The 18,248-nt window shown below is 46.4% G+C and overlaps 1 protein-coding gene across 1 annotated transcript in view; it reads right to left on the minus strand.

The window, feature by feature from the left end:
* The window catches only part of LOC112104785 (rho GTPase-activating protein 20-like), a 66,303-nt gene that overhangs the window by 31,803 nt on the left and 16,252 nt on the right, over positions 1-18,248 (minus strand). Inside the window, exon 2 of the mRNA XM_024197323.3 lies at positions 4,449-4,531. Within this exon, the coding sequence (XP_024053091.2) occupies positions 4,449-4,531 (83 nt within the window). The remainder of the gene's footprint in view (positions 1-4,448; positions 4,532-18,248) is intronic.

Genomic DNA, 18,248 nt, shown 5'->3' on the forward strand with positions numbered 1-18,248 from the left:
GGGGAAGTGAGCTGAGGGCGGGGTGGAGAGCTGCAGCGCGGGGCCCTGTTTGCGCAGGGCCCAATTCAGCCAAATCGGCTGAATCGGCCTAAAGCTGGCCCTGCCCTGCACACCTGCTTCAATGAGGGGGGCAGGGAGCAGCTGGGACCCACACATGTGCACTCACCCCCAGGGAGTGGCGGGGACCCACACATGTGAAACGGAGCTCATTTCTAGTTCAGGCCCATCTTTTTAAAAAAGAACTTTAGGTAGGGTTAACATACATCCGTATTTTCCTGGACATGTCAGGCTTTTTGGTTCTTAAATCGCCATCCGGGAGAAATTTTTAAATTTTAAATTTTAAAAATTCCTCCCGGGAAAATACGGACGTAACCCTATTGGTACAAAAAATACATACTGTGGCACATCCCTTAAATCAGAACTTTTTATAGGGAACCAGTTGTTAAGATTTTGGCAGCTCATCACTGGGCAAGAGTACTGTTATCTGAGTAAAGATCTCAGATTGTGATCCTATAAGTGGAAAAGCGGCTGAGATCCATGCATGAGGTCACTCATCAGCAGGGAGTGCAGGCAAATTTGCAGTGTAGTTGATCAGTTCCATTTTTATCAATGCTAGTTCCATCCACACCAAATTGCTTGTCCGTGCCTGGGCTGTAGCAGGATGAATATTTACTGTGTATACTAGTCTAGTTCCATGCGCCTGATTCTGGGATCTAGCTATAATTTTATAAAAACACTTTGAAGGCTACTGATTAAAAGCGTTATATAAGAGTTAGGTATTATTGTTATTGTAATCCAACTATTTTTGTTGCTACTTTAGGCTGATTTGGGTGCAATATTTTGCCAAAGAAACAATGGCTGCTATATCTCTATTGCACTCAGCAGGCAGTTGCTGGGATTAAACTCGATTCCTTACTCATGCAAACAAGCAAAATGTAATAACGCCACCATCTTATTATTCTTTTCCCTTTCCATCTCAAAATTCTCAAGTATGAATTGCATATGCTCTCTCCTACTCTATTGATTTAGTAATAAATGCAGCAATGGCACGTTGTGAAGAATGTCACAGAATCATCAGTAAGAGAGGTGGGACAGATCTTCATTCTCTGCTGCTACCCTAGCTGTAGTATGTGGGATTGCCTCTACTGAATATGCTCAAGTGCTCTGCCCAGACTGTCTGCAAGGTCGAAGCACCCTTGGTGGTGTGATTACACAATCAGTCCTAGTTGGATTTATTAGTCTCATAGAAATGGCTGTAAATGTACAGTTTTCAGGGAGATGGGCACAACAGGCCAGATTCTGCCACCTTTACTCCTGTTGAGGAGTACCTTAATGTGAGTGGTCCCATTAAAATAAACAATACTGAACAAACCTTTGTACTTATAGGGTGAGATTTTCAACAGCCTCACTCTGCTGCCAATACTCAAGAGTAAAGCCGCTCACTGGCTTTAATGGGAGCAGGGCTAAGCCAACACGAACTGCTTTTGAAAATCCCACCTGCAGAGTCCCCAAACACCTGCATTCTTGCAGGCCAGAGTCTGTGGCTTGTCCCAGCCTGGCTCGCTTATGCTCACAGACAAGCACATAAGCCTGTTGCCTCTACAAGTGAAAAGATCAGTTCACTTTAAAACATGCCTATGAAAGCTTCCCCTGTGTGACAGTGGAGCAGTGGAGACAGGAACACCAAACGATCTCAGCAGTGATTTCTTAATGCTGGAGAAGTTACAAGGTTTGGTAAACACAACAGAAGAGTAGCAACAACAAAATAAATAAATACAAAAAAAAAATTCACCAATGCTCTGGTGGCCCAAGTAGAGATGGCATTGTACCAGCTCCCTCTGAGGCAATACATCATGAGAAATGTTTAGAGCTTCCCTCCCCTTGCAAAGATGTTCTCCAGCCAAATAAAGTCAAGAATTTGTTTCTCTTTTTTGAGTCAGTGTGATATGGGGGGGTGGAGGGGATGGTTGAGGGAGGGAAGCAAAAGCATTTCTGAGACCACATTACTTGGGCAAGAGACATAGATGACGGTATTTCTGCCATTTATTTTAAACCACCCTAAAACATTGGCTTCTGTCTGAACATTTCACAAAAGCAGAACTTACTCCCAAGCAGTTAAATACAGGGTGAAAGGAAACTGCTGCTCTTGGAAAGGGTTGCTTGGTGCAAAATGTAAATCACTTAAGTTTTTATCTTTTAAACAAATATTTATTTTAACTAAACAAATCACTGCAGCAATGTTATTTATGAGGGTGTTATCAGAACCAAACAGAGAAAGAGCATGACATTCCTTTATCTGTCGTCTAATTGTTACACTGTGCAGGGTGGGGAGAAACTGCCTGAGCTCTAAGGTGGTTATTCTCCCATCAAAGGGCTGTGAGGCTTGACTACTGTACCGCACTTGATATTTCAGCACAAGAGTGGGAAGGTCAATGTGTTCATACTTGACTATAAACACTGGAAGTCTGGGTGCTTTATAGCTGAAGAAACTAAAGTCAGTGTGGGCACTGGATGGCTCCAGACCATGTACGTGGGAAAGGGAGCTTTTCACATGAGGTCACCAGTTAATATATCGCCCAGGTTGGTAGTGAATGAAAGCTGTTACCATCTGAAAAGTGACTTGTATGAAATTAGTCTAGAGAAGTCTGTCCAGTCCCTAGCAGAAATGTGCCCGTAGCTCAAAACCAACCATCGTATTGACAGCTTCAGCAGAGAAGGCGAGGACAGAATGGGTCACAAACACTGAATTCCCATCTCTCCCCTGGAGTGGCTGGGCATGGAAGCACATTGGTGGAATGGTACAGAGAGCTCGGGCTGCCCTTTTCCTCACTGCACCTGCTCTGAGCATAGGCACCGACTGTGTGGGTGCTCTGGGGCTGGAGCACCCATGGGGAAAAATTAGCGGGTGCTCCGCACCCACCAGCAGCCAAGCTCCCCCCGCCTCTTCCCTTGAGCACGCCGCATTCCTGCCCTCCCCCTCTCTCCCAGCACTTCTGCCCACCGCCAAACAGCTGTTTGGCATCGCTCCAGGAGGGAGGGGGAGAAGCGGGGACACAGCATGCTCAAAGGGCCAGGGTGGGGACTTGGGGAAGGGGGTGAAATGGGGGTGGTGTGGAGGTGGAGCAGGGGTGAGAAGAGGCAGGGCGGACTTGGAGTCTTGCGGTCTTGGGGGAATGAGTGGAGTGGGGGCGGGGCCAGGGGCAAAGGGCGGGGGTCGAGAACCCACCACTGGAGCAGAAGTCAGCGCCTATGGCTCTGAGGATAACTAACCAGGGCTGCCAACCCACCCTCTCTCACAGCACCTGCATTCACTTCCAAAGCTTACGCCTTTGGTATCGCTGCCCATCCCTACCCTCTTGTTGGGCGACTGAATAATTGTCTCTGTGTGTTCCTCTCATCCAGGTGCCATTTTGATTCTTCCCATTTTCTAAATTTGATTAAGAGTTTCCAGACTCAAACCATTGCTTGTGATTATAGTGAAAGTCCCATGTGGGCCCTGACCCTGATCTCTCCTAAGCAAGTTGGCAGTTGACTGCAGCAGGAGCAAGCCCAGCCCCTAAAGGGCTTCTCTGTATCAAGAGACACTGTTTTGACACTTGCCAGTGCTGTTTTTCACCGATGGCTGCATATCACTAGCACCAATAACCAAGGACAGAGGAGTCCTTCAAGTGAGGTCTGCTCTGGGCAGCTTTGTATTTCCGAAGTTTGCTTCTGTCTACTTTTCCATTACATCAGTAACTTAGTTTCTTAGGGCATCTCTGTTTCGGCGTCTCATACTCTTGCCTGTTGCTGGTTAGATGGCAGACTAAACAGCAATGAATCCATCAGGCAAACATTCATTGACTTCCCAGTTGGAATTACACAGAGAAGCTGAGAGAGGGGTTATCTCATTTAGAGCAGGACGAGAAAGTGAAATGGAGGACTGGAATTTTTGTTCTTTGTTGGTTTTTGACATTTTTTTTAAAGTAAAAATTCCTGATTTCTTTTAAGGGACTCACTGGCCATCTGTTGTTTGGCTTCCAGAGAGATTACAGTCAGGCTGTGATGACTAACCAAATATTTATCATATGTGTGGCTTGGCTACTGGCATACAAACTTCACCTTAACGTCGTCTGCTTTTCCAGGCAGTAAAGGCTAGATCCTGACCTGCATTACACCAGTGTAAGCCCTGAGTGACTCCACTGAGGGCAATTGAGTTATTCTGGATTTACATCTGTGTAGGTGAGATCACAGTCTGGCACTATATGTTTTCAGCATCACATTTTTAAACCATGTTCCAAAAAGGAAACTGGAACCCCTCCAGATGGGAGGTCTGTCCAGACACTAATGGCCCCTGGTATCGGCAGCTGAATTAAAACATGGATTAGCAAATCTATTTGATTTGATTTTTTTATTTGTAAAAAGGGGGCTAAAGGACTGATGGGGATATTGGGGAGATGATTCTTTACCTGGAATGGGATTTGGACTTGTTGAGAGCTTTGCTAATGGCAGAAGAGGTGGAGCGTCTCCTTTGGACTATGGGCTTCATTTTCTGTGGGAGAAAGATATATTCCAGTTAGTGTAACCAGCACCCGCTCTGCACTCAGTTTACCACTGCAGCTCTGTTTATTGCCTTCTGCTTTTTTATATGCAATTTCTTTTTTATAGTTACCACTCACTGACCCTAGACATAGAAAGCAACACGAATTGTGCTTCCACTGAAGTTTCACTTCCTTTCCTTGCTATTCAAACATTCGTCAGTTTTCACATTTACTCAAGAGATTCAAGATTTTCCTAACTGGAAATATATCCAGTTTTCACAGCCAAAAATCAAAGTGAGTAAGAGTAATGGGCTGAAATAGAGCAGAGGAGAATTTAGGCTGAATATCAGGAAAAACTACCTAACATTCATGTCTAGTAGACAGTGGAACAGTCAAGTAAGAGAAATTATGGAGACCCCATTTGAAACTGGACTGGACAAAGCCATGGAGAGTATATAGGGAGCAATCATTTATTGGCTGGAGGGTTGGATGAGATTACCTAATAAGTCTCCTCTATCTCTAATTTCTATGATTCATGGATTCAGCATACAGCCTATTATTAACACCCCTAAGAGTGTGTCTCTCTTCGGAACACTCATCATTTTTAATTGTCTGAACCAGAGAAATCTTATCTGCCATGTGAATGAAGTGACTATAATGATGATCCTTGTCAGTTTGAAGGGTAAGGCCTCCAGTGAATGTGTGTGTGTGGAGGGGGTGGGGGTGGAGGGGGGACAGGTCTTTTATTTTTTCAATACATTTTGTGCTGGGGAAAGATGCCAGTTTTCCAGCCTGGTGACAAATCCTGGAATCATTAATACTACTTGCGGAGTAAAGCACTACTAACTGAGAATAAGGGTGGCAGAAAAAGTTACCCTAAACAGCTCAGCACCTCTATTTCCAGCTTTAAGAACCCAGTAGCAGAGAGTATGTTGAGAATTATAAATCATGGGACATCGACATGGGTGGGATGTTCAATTAGAGAGGGAGTATTCCTTCTCTAATGGAACATTCCACCAGAAGGACCACTAATGTCCCTACCATTCATGAGGTCAGCCAGGGATAAGCTGGTTATCAGGGAAAGACGCCTCTAAGCTCATTGAAACACTTGCTCTCTTTTCTTGATAACACTCTTTTTGAGAATGCAGGGGAAAGTAAGTTTTTACCCTCCTTGTTTTATATAATAAAATAATAAAATAAATAATAATAACAATAAAAAAGCATATTTATTTGTATAGAGCCAAAAGCTTGTTAGCTGTTTTGCAGTCATGTAGGATGACAAGGTTCCTGCCCCCAAAGAGGTAGAAATTTAAATACAATCTGAATACACTGCATGGTCTTCCTCAAGAAGGCACCTTTTATTATCTGTCTAGTGTCTAAACTATGCTCATCACCATGGTAACTGAACTCCTTTCCTTTTCCTGTAATCCCTGCCTCATTCACCACACACCTTTCATCATCTACAACAAATGAGGTGGGGAGTCCTGCAGATGAAAGTCTCCTTTACTTCACAACCCCGATTCACCCCCCCAGAGCAGGTCCATCCTGTGCACTGAATAAAGCAGGGGTCCTGTGGAAAAAATAGCGTGTGATCATGTAACTAAAGACTGGATCATAATGCATATGCACAAGGGGGCTGAATTAAGGTTGCCCAGGCAAACTTAATTCAGGTATTTCCTAACTTTCAAGTGTGTATATATATATCATTATTAAGGTTGCAAGGTCAAACACTTGCAAATATATATATATATATACCTCCCCCTTTCCCCTGATGTGACTCTGCTAAGCAAAGAACCATTTCTGTCCTAAGGAGTTTCACAGAGGGAACTGAATAAAAATAACATCAGCTCAAAAATGTTTGTTTAAAAAAAGAAGAGGCCATGCTGAGAGGGAACATCTGGCTTTCAGAGGTACCCCAGTGGGATAAAATGTTCTTACAAAACATGATACAGTAAAGCAGCAGTCATGCAGCATCTTAGGGAGGGGAGACCAGGGTTGGGGGTGGGCTTCAGCAGTCTTCAGTTAGAGATGTGACTAGAGTTAATGCAGTAGAGCAGGGGTGGCCAACCTGAGCCTGAGAAGGAGCCAGAATTTACCAATGTACATTGCCACAGTAATACGTCAGCAGCCCCCCCCCCATCAGCTCCCACCCCTGCTTGCAGCGCCGCCCGCCCACCAGCAGCCCCGCTGATCAGTGCCTCCCCCTCCCTCCCTGCACCTCCCTATCAGCTGTTTCATGGCATGCAGGAGGCTCTGGGGGAGGGGGCGGAGCGAGGGCACTGCAGGCTCAGGTGCCCCCCCAGCCCATTGCAAAGCTGGCACCTGTAGCTCCAGCCCCGGAGTCGTTGCCTATACAAGGAGCTGCATATTAACTTCTGAAGAGCCGCAAGTGGCTCTGGAGCCACAGGTTGGCCACCCCTGCAGTAGAGCATCTGCGAAGAGTTGATGCATATAGCCAACACTGGGGCAGGGAGACTAATGTATCACCTAAAACTGTTTTAATAATATTATATGCACCTGGCCCCTTTCAGCCCCCCAAAATCTCAAAGCACATTACAAGCCACCGGTATGTAAAGGAATCACCTTCCACTGAAGTGCAGTCTCATCTGTGGCATAATGTGGCAGCTAGGGTGACCAGATGTCCCAATTTTATAGGGACAGTGCCGATTTTTGGGTCTTTTTCTTATATAGGTTCCTATTACCCCCCACCCCCTGTCCCGATTTTTAACATTTGCTGTCTGGTCACCCTAGTGGCAGCTGTTTAGCAGTGCATATCAACACCACACAGGATAGACAGTGTGGAAGGATGTCTTACCTCAATTAAAGTTCAGGCAGTCTGAATGTAATTACCCAAAGTGGAGTGTGGCCAGAATCCTTGGGAATAGCACTGTGGGTTTTTGGATAACCATAAATGGTTTTATATCTTATCTGAACACTGGCAACTCCAGCAGCACAGCAGTCTCAGAAGCATTGGATCCATATTGACTTAGCAGGAAGAGCATAACTGAACAATTCATTGACATCACTCCCAGCAGCAAGTAGGTTACTTGTGGAAGTCTCAAATCCATGAAGTGGCCAGGCTTAATCTGAGGTGTTATGGCTACAAGAGGATATGTCTCTCACTCACTGACTTCAGACAAAATCCTTTTGCTGTATTGAAGTTGTTTTATTTGGGTCAGGCTCTAATTCAATAAAGAAAAGGTAGTCTGGATTGGAAATCCATTTGAGATACAATGCTGGCTCTTGGCAAACTAGAAAAATCTCTTTCCCAACCCTATACCAGAGTCACAAATTATTTTGCTGCCCTAGCCAATCACCTGTTCTGCTTCTAATAGCATTATCCAAACACCACAATAAGATGGTACAATGGGCAATCTGCCAGGGGCATAGGAGGTGGACCTAACTGGGATAACTTTAGAAATATTTATGCTTTGGCTCTTATCTTCCTTGCTAGATGGAAAGAAATTACTGTTCAGTAGCAATATACTATAAACCTACAACTGTTCAGCTTTTCCTCTCCTTCCAGAGAGCACCGGGCTGTGCATCCCATTTTAAGGTGCATCAGGCTATACCTAGGGTAATGTTTTGACTATCTCTGGTTTATAAGGGAAAGACATCTTTGCTAATGCAATCCTCAAGAGGCTATCAGACATGGAAATAAGTCTCATAACTCCTTGGATATTCTTCCAGTGATGCACTCCCATGTGCAAAAAGTGCTCCGGACACTGCTTGTTTCTGGAGATCATTATGCAATCCTCATCTGGCATTTGTCAACTCCTGGAATTCTGGACTGAGCTTCTAGGAGGTCCTACCCTATGGACTACAACATAATGGCTACCAGAGCCCTCTGACCCCATTTACCAGCATGCTTGGAGTCCAAGTAGGAACAGAATGGACTAGAAACTTCTGCTGAGGCCAATTGGAGGCTTCTACATGGGGTGATATAGCAAAGCAGTTTGCTGGGTCAGTGATGAGCCAGGGCTGCTCAGCCCCTTCAGTGTGAGGGAACAGCCTGACTCGGAGACAAAGAGACTAAGGCTTGGTCTACACTTACCCCCCAATTCGAACTAAGGTACGCAACTTCAGCTACGTGAATAACGTAGCTGAAGTCGACGTACCTTAGTTCGAACTTACCTCGGTCCACACGCGGCAGGCAGGCTCCCCCGTTGACGCCGCGGTACTCCTCTCGTATAGCTGGAGTACCGCAGTCGACGGCGATCACTTCCTGGTTCGACTTATCGCGTCCAGACAAGACGCGATAAGTCGAACCCAGAACTTCGATTCCCAGCCGCCGAACTAGCGGCTGGGTGTAGACATACCCTAAGAGACGCAGTTTAGTTTCAGTTTTAAGCTTTGAGTAATTGGGAGCTGAGGGTATGTCTACACTACGAAATTAGGTCGATTTTATAAAAGTCGATTTTTTAGAATTCGATTTTATACAGTCTATTGCATATGTCCACACTAAGCGCATTAAGTCGGCGGAGTGCGTCCTCACTACCGGGGCTAGCATCGACTTACAGAGCGGTGCACTGTGGGTAGCTATCCCACAGTTCCCGCAGTCTCTGCTGCCCATTGGAATTCTGGGTTAAGTGCCCAATGCCTGATGGGGCAAAAACTTTGTCCCGGGTGGTTTTGGGTACATGTCATCAGGCCCCTCTCCCTCCCTCCTTCTGTGAAAGCAACGGCAGACAATTGTTTCACGCCTTTTTTCTGGGGTCCCGTCCACTGGACCCGCTCAGCTCACTGCCTGCCTGGATGATCAGAACCCCAGGCAGGCAGCGGGCTGAGCGGGGCTGGCAGACAGAGCCCCAGACCGGCGGTGGACTGAGCGGCTTAGCCTGCTGCCGGTCTGGGGCTCCGTCCGCCGGCTCCTGCCAGCCGGGGTCTTGCTCAGCCCCGCTCAGCTGGCAGACCTCGGTGAGGTTGATCAGGGGGTGCCTGGACAGACATGGCTATCCTCCTCTTAGAGCACCGCATGGGAGTGACTCCAGGTCATTCTCTTCTTTAAGTTTCGTCTCATGGAGATTCAGTCCTGCCTGGAATATCATGCGAGCTGGAGGCTTCTGCCTCAGGCTGCTCTCCCAGTCGGCATTACTGCGCGGTCGCACCTACCCCAGCCTGCCCCTTGCTCCCATGGCTCATGAAGCCTGGACAGTAGTAAGGAGCAGTTCAACTTGTGGAATGACAAATCCAGAACGAAGGATTGCACTCTATGGGCCACGTTAAGATTATTTCAGAGTCCTAGATAGCATTTAGTCCCTATAAAAGGCTTCATGAAAATTTCCCCCTGCCCCTAACAAAAAATGTTAATTTATCAGAGCAGCTGAAAGGGTAAGGAACCCGGGACTATAACTGAGAGAGAGCTTCCATATTATTTAACTCATAATTGATATAATTCAAAGTAAAATTTCATGGCGCGGGTCTGTTCTAAGACTAAAAATGCAGGAGGGGAGTCAGAAAAGGAACAGTGACCTGTTTCCGCCGGGGACATTTCACGTGTTAGGTGAACGCGATCACCACCACACTACGGGGCTTTTGTGTGTTAGGTGAATGTGATAACCACTACACTACAGGGCTTCTCTTTTTTTGCCACAGACTTTGCTGAATGCACAGGAATGTTTTCTCTAGCTACAGAAGCTACCTAATGCAATGTGTGCCTTCCTGCTCACAAAGCGGTCATGCCCCCGCCCCAAGCTGACACAGCGCGGAGTGCATGTGACACAGCAACCTGGCTCGGGCAGGATCGCTAGCAAGGCACGATACTTTTGCCGTTAAGCAAACACAGCAATTCTTTCCTGGCCTCTGCCACTGAATGCCTCCATGCATTACACTGTGCCCTATCAGTACGGGAGGACTGCATGAACTTGGAAAACATGTCATTGCGAGTGCATTTTTTTCGCCTTCTAATCTGCGATAACCTCAGGGACAGAGATGATAGAGGGAGCATAGAAACATTCTGGGGGGAACTGCATGGTCACCTGTGCTGCTGAGTTCGCCACGCTGGCCAAACAGGAAATGAAATTCAAAAGTTCCCGGGGCTTTTCCTGTGTACCTGGCTAGTGCATCTGAGTTCAAAGTGCTGTCCAGAGCGGTCACAATGGAGCATTCTGGGATAGCTCCTGGAGGCCAATACCGTCGAATTGGGTTCACACTACCCCAAATTGGACCCGGCAATGTCGATTTCAGTGCTAATCCCCTCGTCAGGGAGGAGTACAGAAATTGATTTTAAGAGCCCTTTAAGTCGACAAAAATGGCTTCGTCGTTTGGACGGGTGCAGGGTTAAGTCGCTCTAACGCTGCTAAATTCGACCTAAACTCATAGTGTAGACCAGGGCTGAGAGGCAAGCAGGGCAACACAGGGAATCTCTGATGAACTCCCCTCCCCACAAAGGTTAAGGGAGGCTTTGAAATGCTGTGGGATCTAGTGCATGGGTCAGGCAGCAATTCTAGACCTACAGAGACCAGTGTTCCAAGTGGCAGAGACTTGACCCACGGCCAGGTCCCAAAAGGACTCCCACACTGCCTCCTCTGTGCCTGCACATTTCCCTGCTGCAGGGAGCTGCCGGGATCTTTCCTATGGTGTTCAGTAGAACTGGTCACAAATTTTCAGTTGAAACTCTTTTCCCAATGAAAATTCATATTATTATTGTAAATGAAAGATTTAATTTCTTATGAAATTTTCCTTTTATTATGAAAAAAAACTAAAAAAAAAAAAGATTTTCAATAAAAGTTTGAGGTTTAAAAACATTTTTTTTTAGTTTACAGCTGTATCTGTGAAAAATGTTTGGTCATTGCTTTTTCATTGAAAAACCTGAAAAATTTTTTGAAAAATACTTGCTATTTTCCAATTAGTTGTAGTGTCTAACATTCACTTCTAGTTCTTTTGTGGTACAGACATGGATCATTAACCACTCATTGCTCACTCAGACCAGAAGTGATATTTTGGCACTGGTTCAGGATTTAAAATAGCAAGTCCCAGATCTCTGCGCAGTGCCATTTTCCTGTGAACATTTTATTTCCCAAGCATGCTATTATATAACTTGTGTTACTTATAGAACAAGGATATTATACAGCACACATGAAGGCTCTCTGTCATGTTCTAACTCGTAAGCATGCTAAGCTTCAGTAATAAGGTGTAGGACAAGCAGCTTTATTCAATGCATGCAACTTGGCTACAGCACTGCTATAGAGAACTGACTAAACATTCCCACAGTGTCCTGTGCCTGTATGTACTGGGTGTCACGTAAAACCTGAGCTGGACTCTTCAGGAGGCTGTCTACGCTTTGGTTGTTCCAAAGTCCTCATACAGCACATGGACTGGTTTCTCTCTGGAAAGTTACCCTCCCTTCCCTACGTTCCAAATTAAATGAAAACTTAAGTAAACAGTCAAAGCTCCAGTATCTTGGTTCAGACTTGGGTCTAGTTCGCAAGAAACTCCTGGAATAATCCCAGACTTTTTTGAATCTCTGGATGAATACAAGGAAAGTTCCGAGTATTCTCTGCCTTCATCAGGGCTGGAAACGCCACAGAACAGTCTCTCCCATGGTACCCCGGAGCTACTACGTTTCTGTTGAAATGAAGAGTGGAGTGGCAGCATATAAATTAAAATCTAGCCCAGTCAAAATCTCACTTTTATCACATCAGAAACCGTTTGGGTGAAGGCACAGGTCAGTTATTTTATCACAACTGGCTCTCCGGAGGTTAGTTCTCATGTATGCTATTTCATTGTGGCCCAGCAGAGCACAGGGCTATGAGGCTGACCTGCTGGGCTCTTGTCCTGGTTCTGACGCTGAGTGGCCTTGGTCAAGTCACTTTCCTTCTCTAATAACAGACGGCGGCCTCACACAGATGTGATGAGGATTCATTAGTTAAAGGTGTACTTTGAGTTTCTTGGGTGATATGCTATGGATGTTAAGAGCTGGGCTCAAGAAGCCATCTGCAGTGCATAACAATAAGAATATTTATTGGTTTTACAAAAGCCAGCAACAAAGCTGTGTATTCTTCAGTGCCATCTACTGGCACCTTGTCTATTAACTATTTGCATATCTCCTGACCTCTCACATACAGGGCACTCCTATGACAATAGAAGTGCTAGTTCTGAACTGGCTAAAGTGCATGTGTATCATTGCCTTCTACTAGATAGAACCAGCATTGTTAAATTATATGTCACAGACCCCATGCTGCTAGCAACTAACAGCCTTTCTCCTTTACCTCAACTGGCAGAGGCCTATGCTTCTGAAACAGGAGGATCTGAGTTCTACCTGCACTGTCACCATTGAGTTCCAACTGGCCCAGTGAGATCTCTGGCTTTGTTCCACAATCGTTATTTGAAGAGGTGGAGGGAAACTCTCTCCTGCATCATCTGGCATTATGTTGAGCAGCTGTTCTAGACTGAAGTGAGCACAGTTCAAATTAACCAGGCACTGGAATTTGAAAGCTGTCACAGAGAGGCAGCATGATCTCCCCTCTGTTTTGTTGTCGTAGCAACAGATTCACGTTTACTCAACATATTTCCAAAGTGCTTGAACACTTGCAACACTCCAGGCTGTGTTTGTACATTACTCATCCCAGAGCTGCCAATTTTAGCTGTGTATTTCTTGGCACTGCCAAGAGTTGTGAGTCTAATATCCCTCATTCCAAACCCATGTATGGCCTACAATATCAAGTCAGCCTGCCAGCGCAAACTGGGTGTTTTTTTTACCCCCGCCCCATTGACCCTTGTGCTCAAGTGTTATTATCCAGACCATTAACTTGGGATGGAGCAGAAGAAAAATACACCTGCTGAGTGCAGGGTCGATTTTCCTTCTGACATTGTACGGACAGAACGGACGTCAAGCAAGACATACTCAATGTACCTGTGCCTTTATTAATGCATTCCCTGTTGGGTCACGGACTTTCTCCATCTGCCTTTCAGGAAAGAAGCACTGTGTGTTGAGATCATGGAGTTGCCGCATGTTACTCAACTTCTAGAGACGATACAAAATTCAGAGTTCAGATATGATTCCAGACCTGAGCTTCCCTGGAGTTCATGGATGTTTGGATCTGGAGGTTTCCTGCACATCTTCACTGCAAAGGGATCTCACCAGGCCTAACAAGCCAAGGAGAGTCAGGCCTGGGCACTACTTGTGAATCCAGGTGCTACAGGAAGCAGTGTTGGTTAATCAATAAATGGTTTTAGAGAAGGGGACACTCTTCTCTCTGGGTATGTCTTCACTACTCGCCAGATCGGCAGGTAGCGATCGTTCCAGCGGGGATCGATTTATCGCGTCTAGTCTAGACGCGATAAATCGAACCTCGAGTGCTCTCCCGTCGACTCCTGTACTCCAGCACCGCAAGAGGCGCAAGCAGAGTTGACGGGGGAGTGGCAGCAGTCAACTCACCGCGGTGAAGACACCATGGTAAGTCGATCTAAGTACATCGACTTCAGCTACGTTATTCACGTAGCTGAAGTTGCGTAACTTAGATCGATCCACCCCTTAGTGTAGACTAGGGCTTAGAGTCAGTTCTCAGATACTCTGGAGAGGAGAAGCTATATTGTATATATATATAAAATATCCAGAGAGAGAGAGAACTAGTGTCACAGCAAGATGGTAGCAGTGGAGGTGTGCAAATTCACAATTTATATTTCACATGAATATCACCCTCCCCAAATTTCACTTTTCCCCAAATTTTAGGAAATATGTGTCAGTTTACAAAGAAAACCTGACAAAGCTCATTTTCCCCCATGTCTTTGAAGCAAAGCCAAAGCCAGTTTGAACAATTGGTCTATTTTTCAATGGAAAAATATGTCCACTTTGCTCAAAAGAATTCATGTACTGAAGCAAGGTATTTTGCTTTTTAAGTTTGCGAAGAAATGTGAACTCTGAGTAGTTTTGCATTCCATTACAAATATTACACCCCCTCCAGTTAGGAGGCACCCTGCTGCCAGAGGTGCTGTCTTTCAGATGAAACACAAAACCAAGGTCCTGGTGGTTCCGTATCATTACATTACATTACAAAACACTTTGGACTAGAGTAGGGATGATGTTAGTATCACAAATGACTTTTTGTTAAGTGCTTTCTGCCTACCAAAATGTTCCTTGCAGTTTCACTTGGAGAGTGTTTTCTGTGCCGAATTGCGGAATAATGTTAATTAACTAATGACTGTCACCCCAGAGGTGGCTGTATCACATTGATGGATTCCATGATTAATTTATACACTGTAAAGTCACCATGCAGATATAACGTCATTATTCAGCTTTTACGAAATTTCTGAAGGGGCTTTATTTAAGAATCAAGTAAAAGTAGAGGAACAATAAATCAAAAACTTGGGCTCAGAGCCATCCATATGAAATCAATTGCTGCGTCCCTTCCAGTTAATAATGACTTTGTGTTACCAGCAGCATTCCAACAAAAATCTCTTGACGTGAGACTGCCATGATGTTTTCTCTTCTGTTTATGTGACTGGAGGACAGTCTCGCAAAGTGCTTTTAGATGTTCCATTTGCCTTTTATTTAGAGAATCAAGAGGCAGAGGGAGTGAAAGAGATGAAGGCTTTGTGTGAATGGGAATCCGGAATTAGATCACCTTGAAAACAGTGACTGGTCATTTTTATGATGACTTATGTCTACTCAGTTTCCTTTTAAAGTGACTTTAGGGCTGGGGAAAAGTGCTGGCTTAAATACCGTGGAGAATGAAGTCCTGCTATTTACGTGCAGTGTGCCGTATGGAGTAATAGTTAGCATGGGGGAATGGGAGCCAGGAAATCTTGGTTCTAGTCCTGACTACTATGGTTCACTGCGTGACCTTTGGGAAATCACCTGACCTATCTGTAAAATGGGGATAGCAGTTCCCGCACTTTTCCAAGCCCTCAGATAGTCAGAGGAAAAGCTGCTTCGTCAGTGCAGCACAATCTACACACACTGCCACATGCCTCACTCCTGTCACACCAGGAGCCCCTCTGGTGGTATAAGAGGAGAGCTTTCACAGTCTTGCTCTCCTTAGTGAGCTGCTATTAGAAGAAGAAAAAAACCCCAAATTCTCATCCAAATGTGATCCTTCAAATAGATTTGTTGTGTTTGGGTCTGGAGCAGGACAAAGGAGTGTCTGTTTTCTCCAAATCCGTTCCCCTATGCCTGCCTGGTGAAAGAAGCTATATTCAGCACAAGCATGATGATGATGATCATTATGATGCATTGTTAGTTGATTTCCTTGCATTTGTCAGCAACAGACAGGTCAACGTAACCCGTATGGTGACAGAGCCGGCCAGGAGCAGATTTTAATGAAACAGCCTCTCTGGGAAAATGTGTTTTGTATGAACCAGTTCCTGACACCAACAGCTGCTTCCTGTACCAGCCTGCTAGCATGCAGCTCACATCCTTCCAGGATTCTCTCACTAAATGCCACTGATCATGGAGAAGGCTGCATTGAGGTCCCAGTGGCCGGGGCGGGGAGATGTTGGCTCAAAGTGGAGGGGCTGAAAAATTCCACCAAACTTTTGATATTTGCTCTCAAGCGAGTGAGTGACAGTTGGGTAGAGGTCAAAGTGGAGGTTAAGGTGACAAATTTCAACAAACACCTCGAAGTTAAATCCCAGGCTGGTCTACGCCACAAAACAAAACAAAGGACAAGGGACCAGATCCTGAGCTGGGGTCAACTGATATATAGCTCCATTGAAGTCAATCGCCCTCGGCCAGTTTACATCTGCCGAGGAGCCAGCCTGAAATGAGTGGATTCTCAGGGGAAACTTTAATTTTCCCAGAGTTCAGAACATTCTTCTTCTGGTTTGTAAGGATAAGTAAAGACAATAAAAGAGAGAGAGAGCTTTGGAGAGAGGGGTTTGGACAAGGGTGAAAGTAACTTACAGAACTTACTGGTACTGCTGGAGTCCTCAGGGGGGCGTGGCCTCATCTGGAAGAGGCGTGGCCTCAACCAGAAGAGGCGGGGCCTCTCAAGATTTAAAGGTCCTGGAGCACCGGCTGAGGCTGGGAGCCCCAGGGCCTTTAAATCAGCCCGGGGCTCAGGGCCAAATTAAAGGGCCCGGGGCTCCGGCCGCCGCGGAGCTATGGGCCCTTTAAATCCCCGCCCGAGCCTGGCTGGGGCCGGGATTTAAAGGGCCTGGAGCTCCTGCCGCTGCAGGGAGCCCCGAGCCCTTTAAATCCTGGCCCCAGCCCAGCCGCCAGAGCTGTGGGCAGGATTTAAAGGGGTCTGGGCTCCCTGCCACAGCGGGGAGCCCAGAGCTCTTTAAATCCCCGCCGCGGAAGCCGGTGCGGTCCGGCACGGTGTACTGGCTCTTGCTGGTACGCCGTACCGGACCGTACCAGCTTACTTTCACCTCTGGGTTTGGAATTACACTGCTGCTGTGGCAGTTCCTGCGTTATCCCAGTGCCAGCACTGGGATATTTATGCTCAGATGGGAAAGTGAAGCTGATCTTCAGTAACAAGCAATGGCCACTAGTTGTTGCCTCTTCTACCAGGACATTTCAGTGCCTTGCTTGTATAGGCAGCATAGGCTAAAGTGGCAAAAAAAGCCTCCAAAATTGCTCCTGAATATATCTGAGAGTGCATTTTGGGGGACAACAATCACGTGCGGGTGCAGATCAACAGAGCCCGATTCTCCCATCTTGAACCTTGAACTTTCATTTGCACACGTCTGAAGTGCTTGCAAAATGCCAACATGCAGCTCTGCCTCCTCTCTGAAAAGGTGGAGGTGACAGAACAAGGTGCAAGGCAGGGGAGAGTCAGGCCCCTAGAATTTAGACATTTCAACAACTTATTGCTCTTGCAAGCCTCCGCCCTTCCCGTCCGGGGACTGCCACAACTGCAGTATTGGCTAGCACCCCCCAAAAGAGTTAAGGAGAGACAAAGAGCAAGTGGAACCCTGACCTCATCCCACCTTCTGCACAGACAGGGACAGGGAGTGCACACTGCCTCTTCCTGAGTTGAGGGGCAGGAGGCGAGCTCCCTGGTCAGTGAGGTCCTTCAGAAGGCACCGTCTCTCCGAGAGGCACAATGCTTCCCATTGTCGCACTTGAGTGGCTCAGCTCCATTCCTCTGCCAGTGCATGCCTGTGCCTCTATTTTTCAGACAGATTTTGCTGCTTGATGGTGTGGTTACTTGGTGTTTGTGCAGCTAGAAATCATTATTATGACCAAACATAAACCCTCATAAGGCCAGTGAATAGCTCAGGGAAATTCCTTCACATACCTGAGCAGTAATACTCAGGAGGACCATACGTTGGGGAGTGCTGGCTCACGTGAGTAATGCCACTGAAGTGAAGAAGAGTAAGGGTTGTGCAATATGGCCCTCCATATGCTAAAGGAAAGGAACTGGGGATGCTTTATATTTCTGAGTGTTACATTCCCATGCACAGCATCCCTAAGGCTGTCTGCCTCTTGGCCATCCTGCATGCAGGGTTAGACTCCTCTGGTGGTTAGGGCAAGGGATGTGAAATCAGGATCCCGGGTTCTACTTCCCACTCTGCACTGACCCACTTTGGCCTAGATGCAGCCTAGACCTTATGTGGCTGCCAAGTGATGGGGAAGGGAAAAAGAGGCTCCTTTCCTTGTGCAGCCAGTGGCAGGATCAGCCAAAACCAGTGCCAGGTTTACAATGGCTCCAGTGGTTCCATGCAGACGGGCCCATGCTCAGAAGGGGCCCTGGCCTGCTTTGCTTGCACTGTGCCCCGAGACCCCGCTGGCTCCCCCCGCCCACCAATTGCTCCTCTCAGCCTGCCCGCCGGCTGGCCGAG

Source organism: Terrapene carolina, unplaced genomic scaffold (genome assembly GCF_002925995.2).
Source record: "Terrapene carolina triunguis isolate 2854851 unplaced genomic scaffold, T_m_triunguis-2.0 Scaffold131, whole genome shotgun sequence".
In the NCBI taxonomy this organism is placed as follows: domain Eukaryota; kingdom Metazoa; phylum Chordata; order Testudines; family Emydidae; genus Terrapene; species Terrapene triunguis.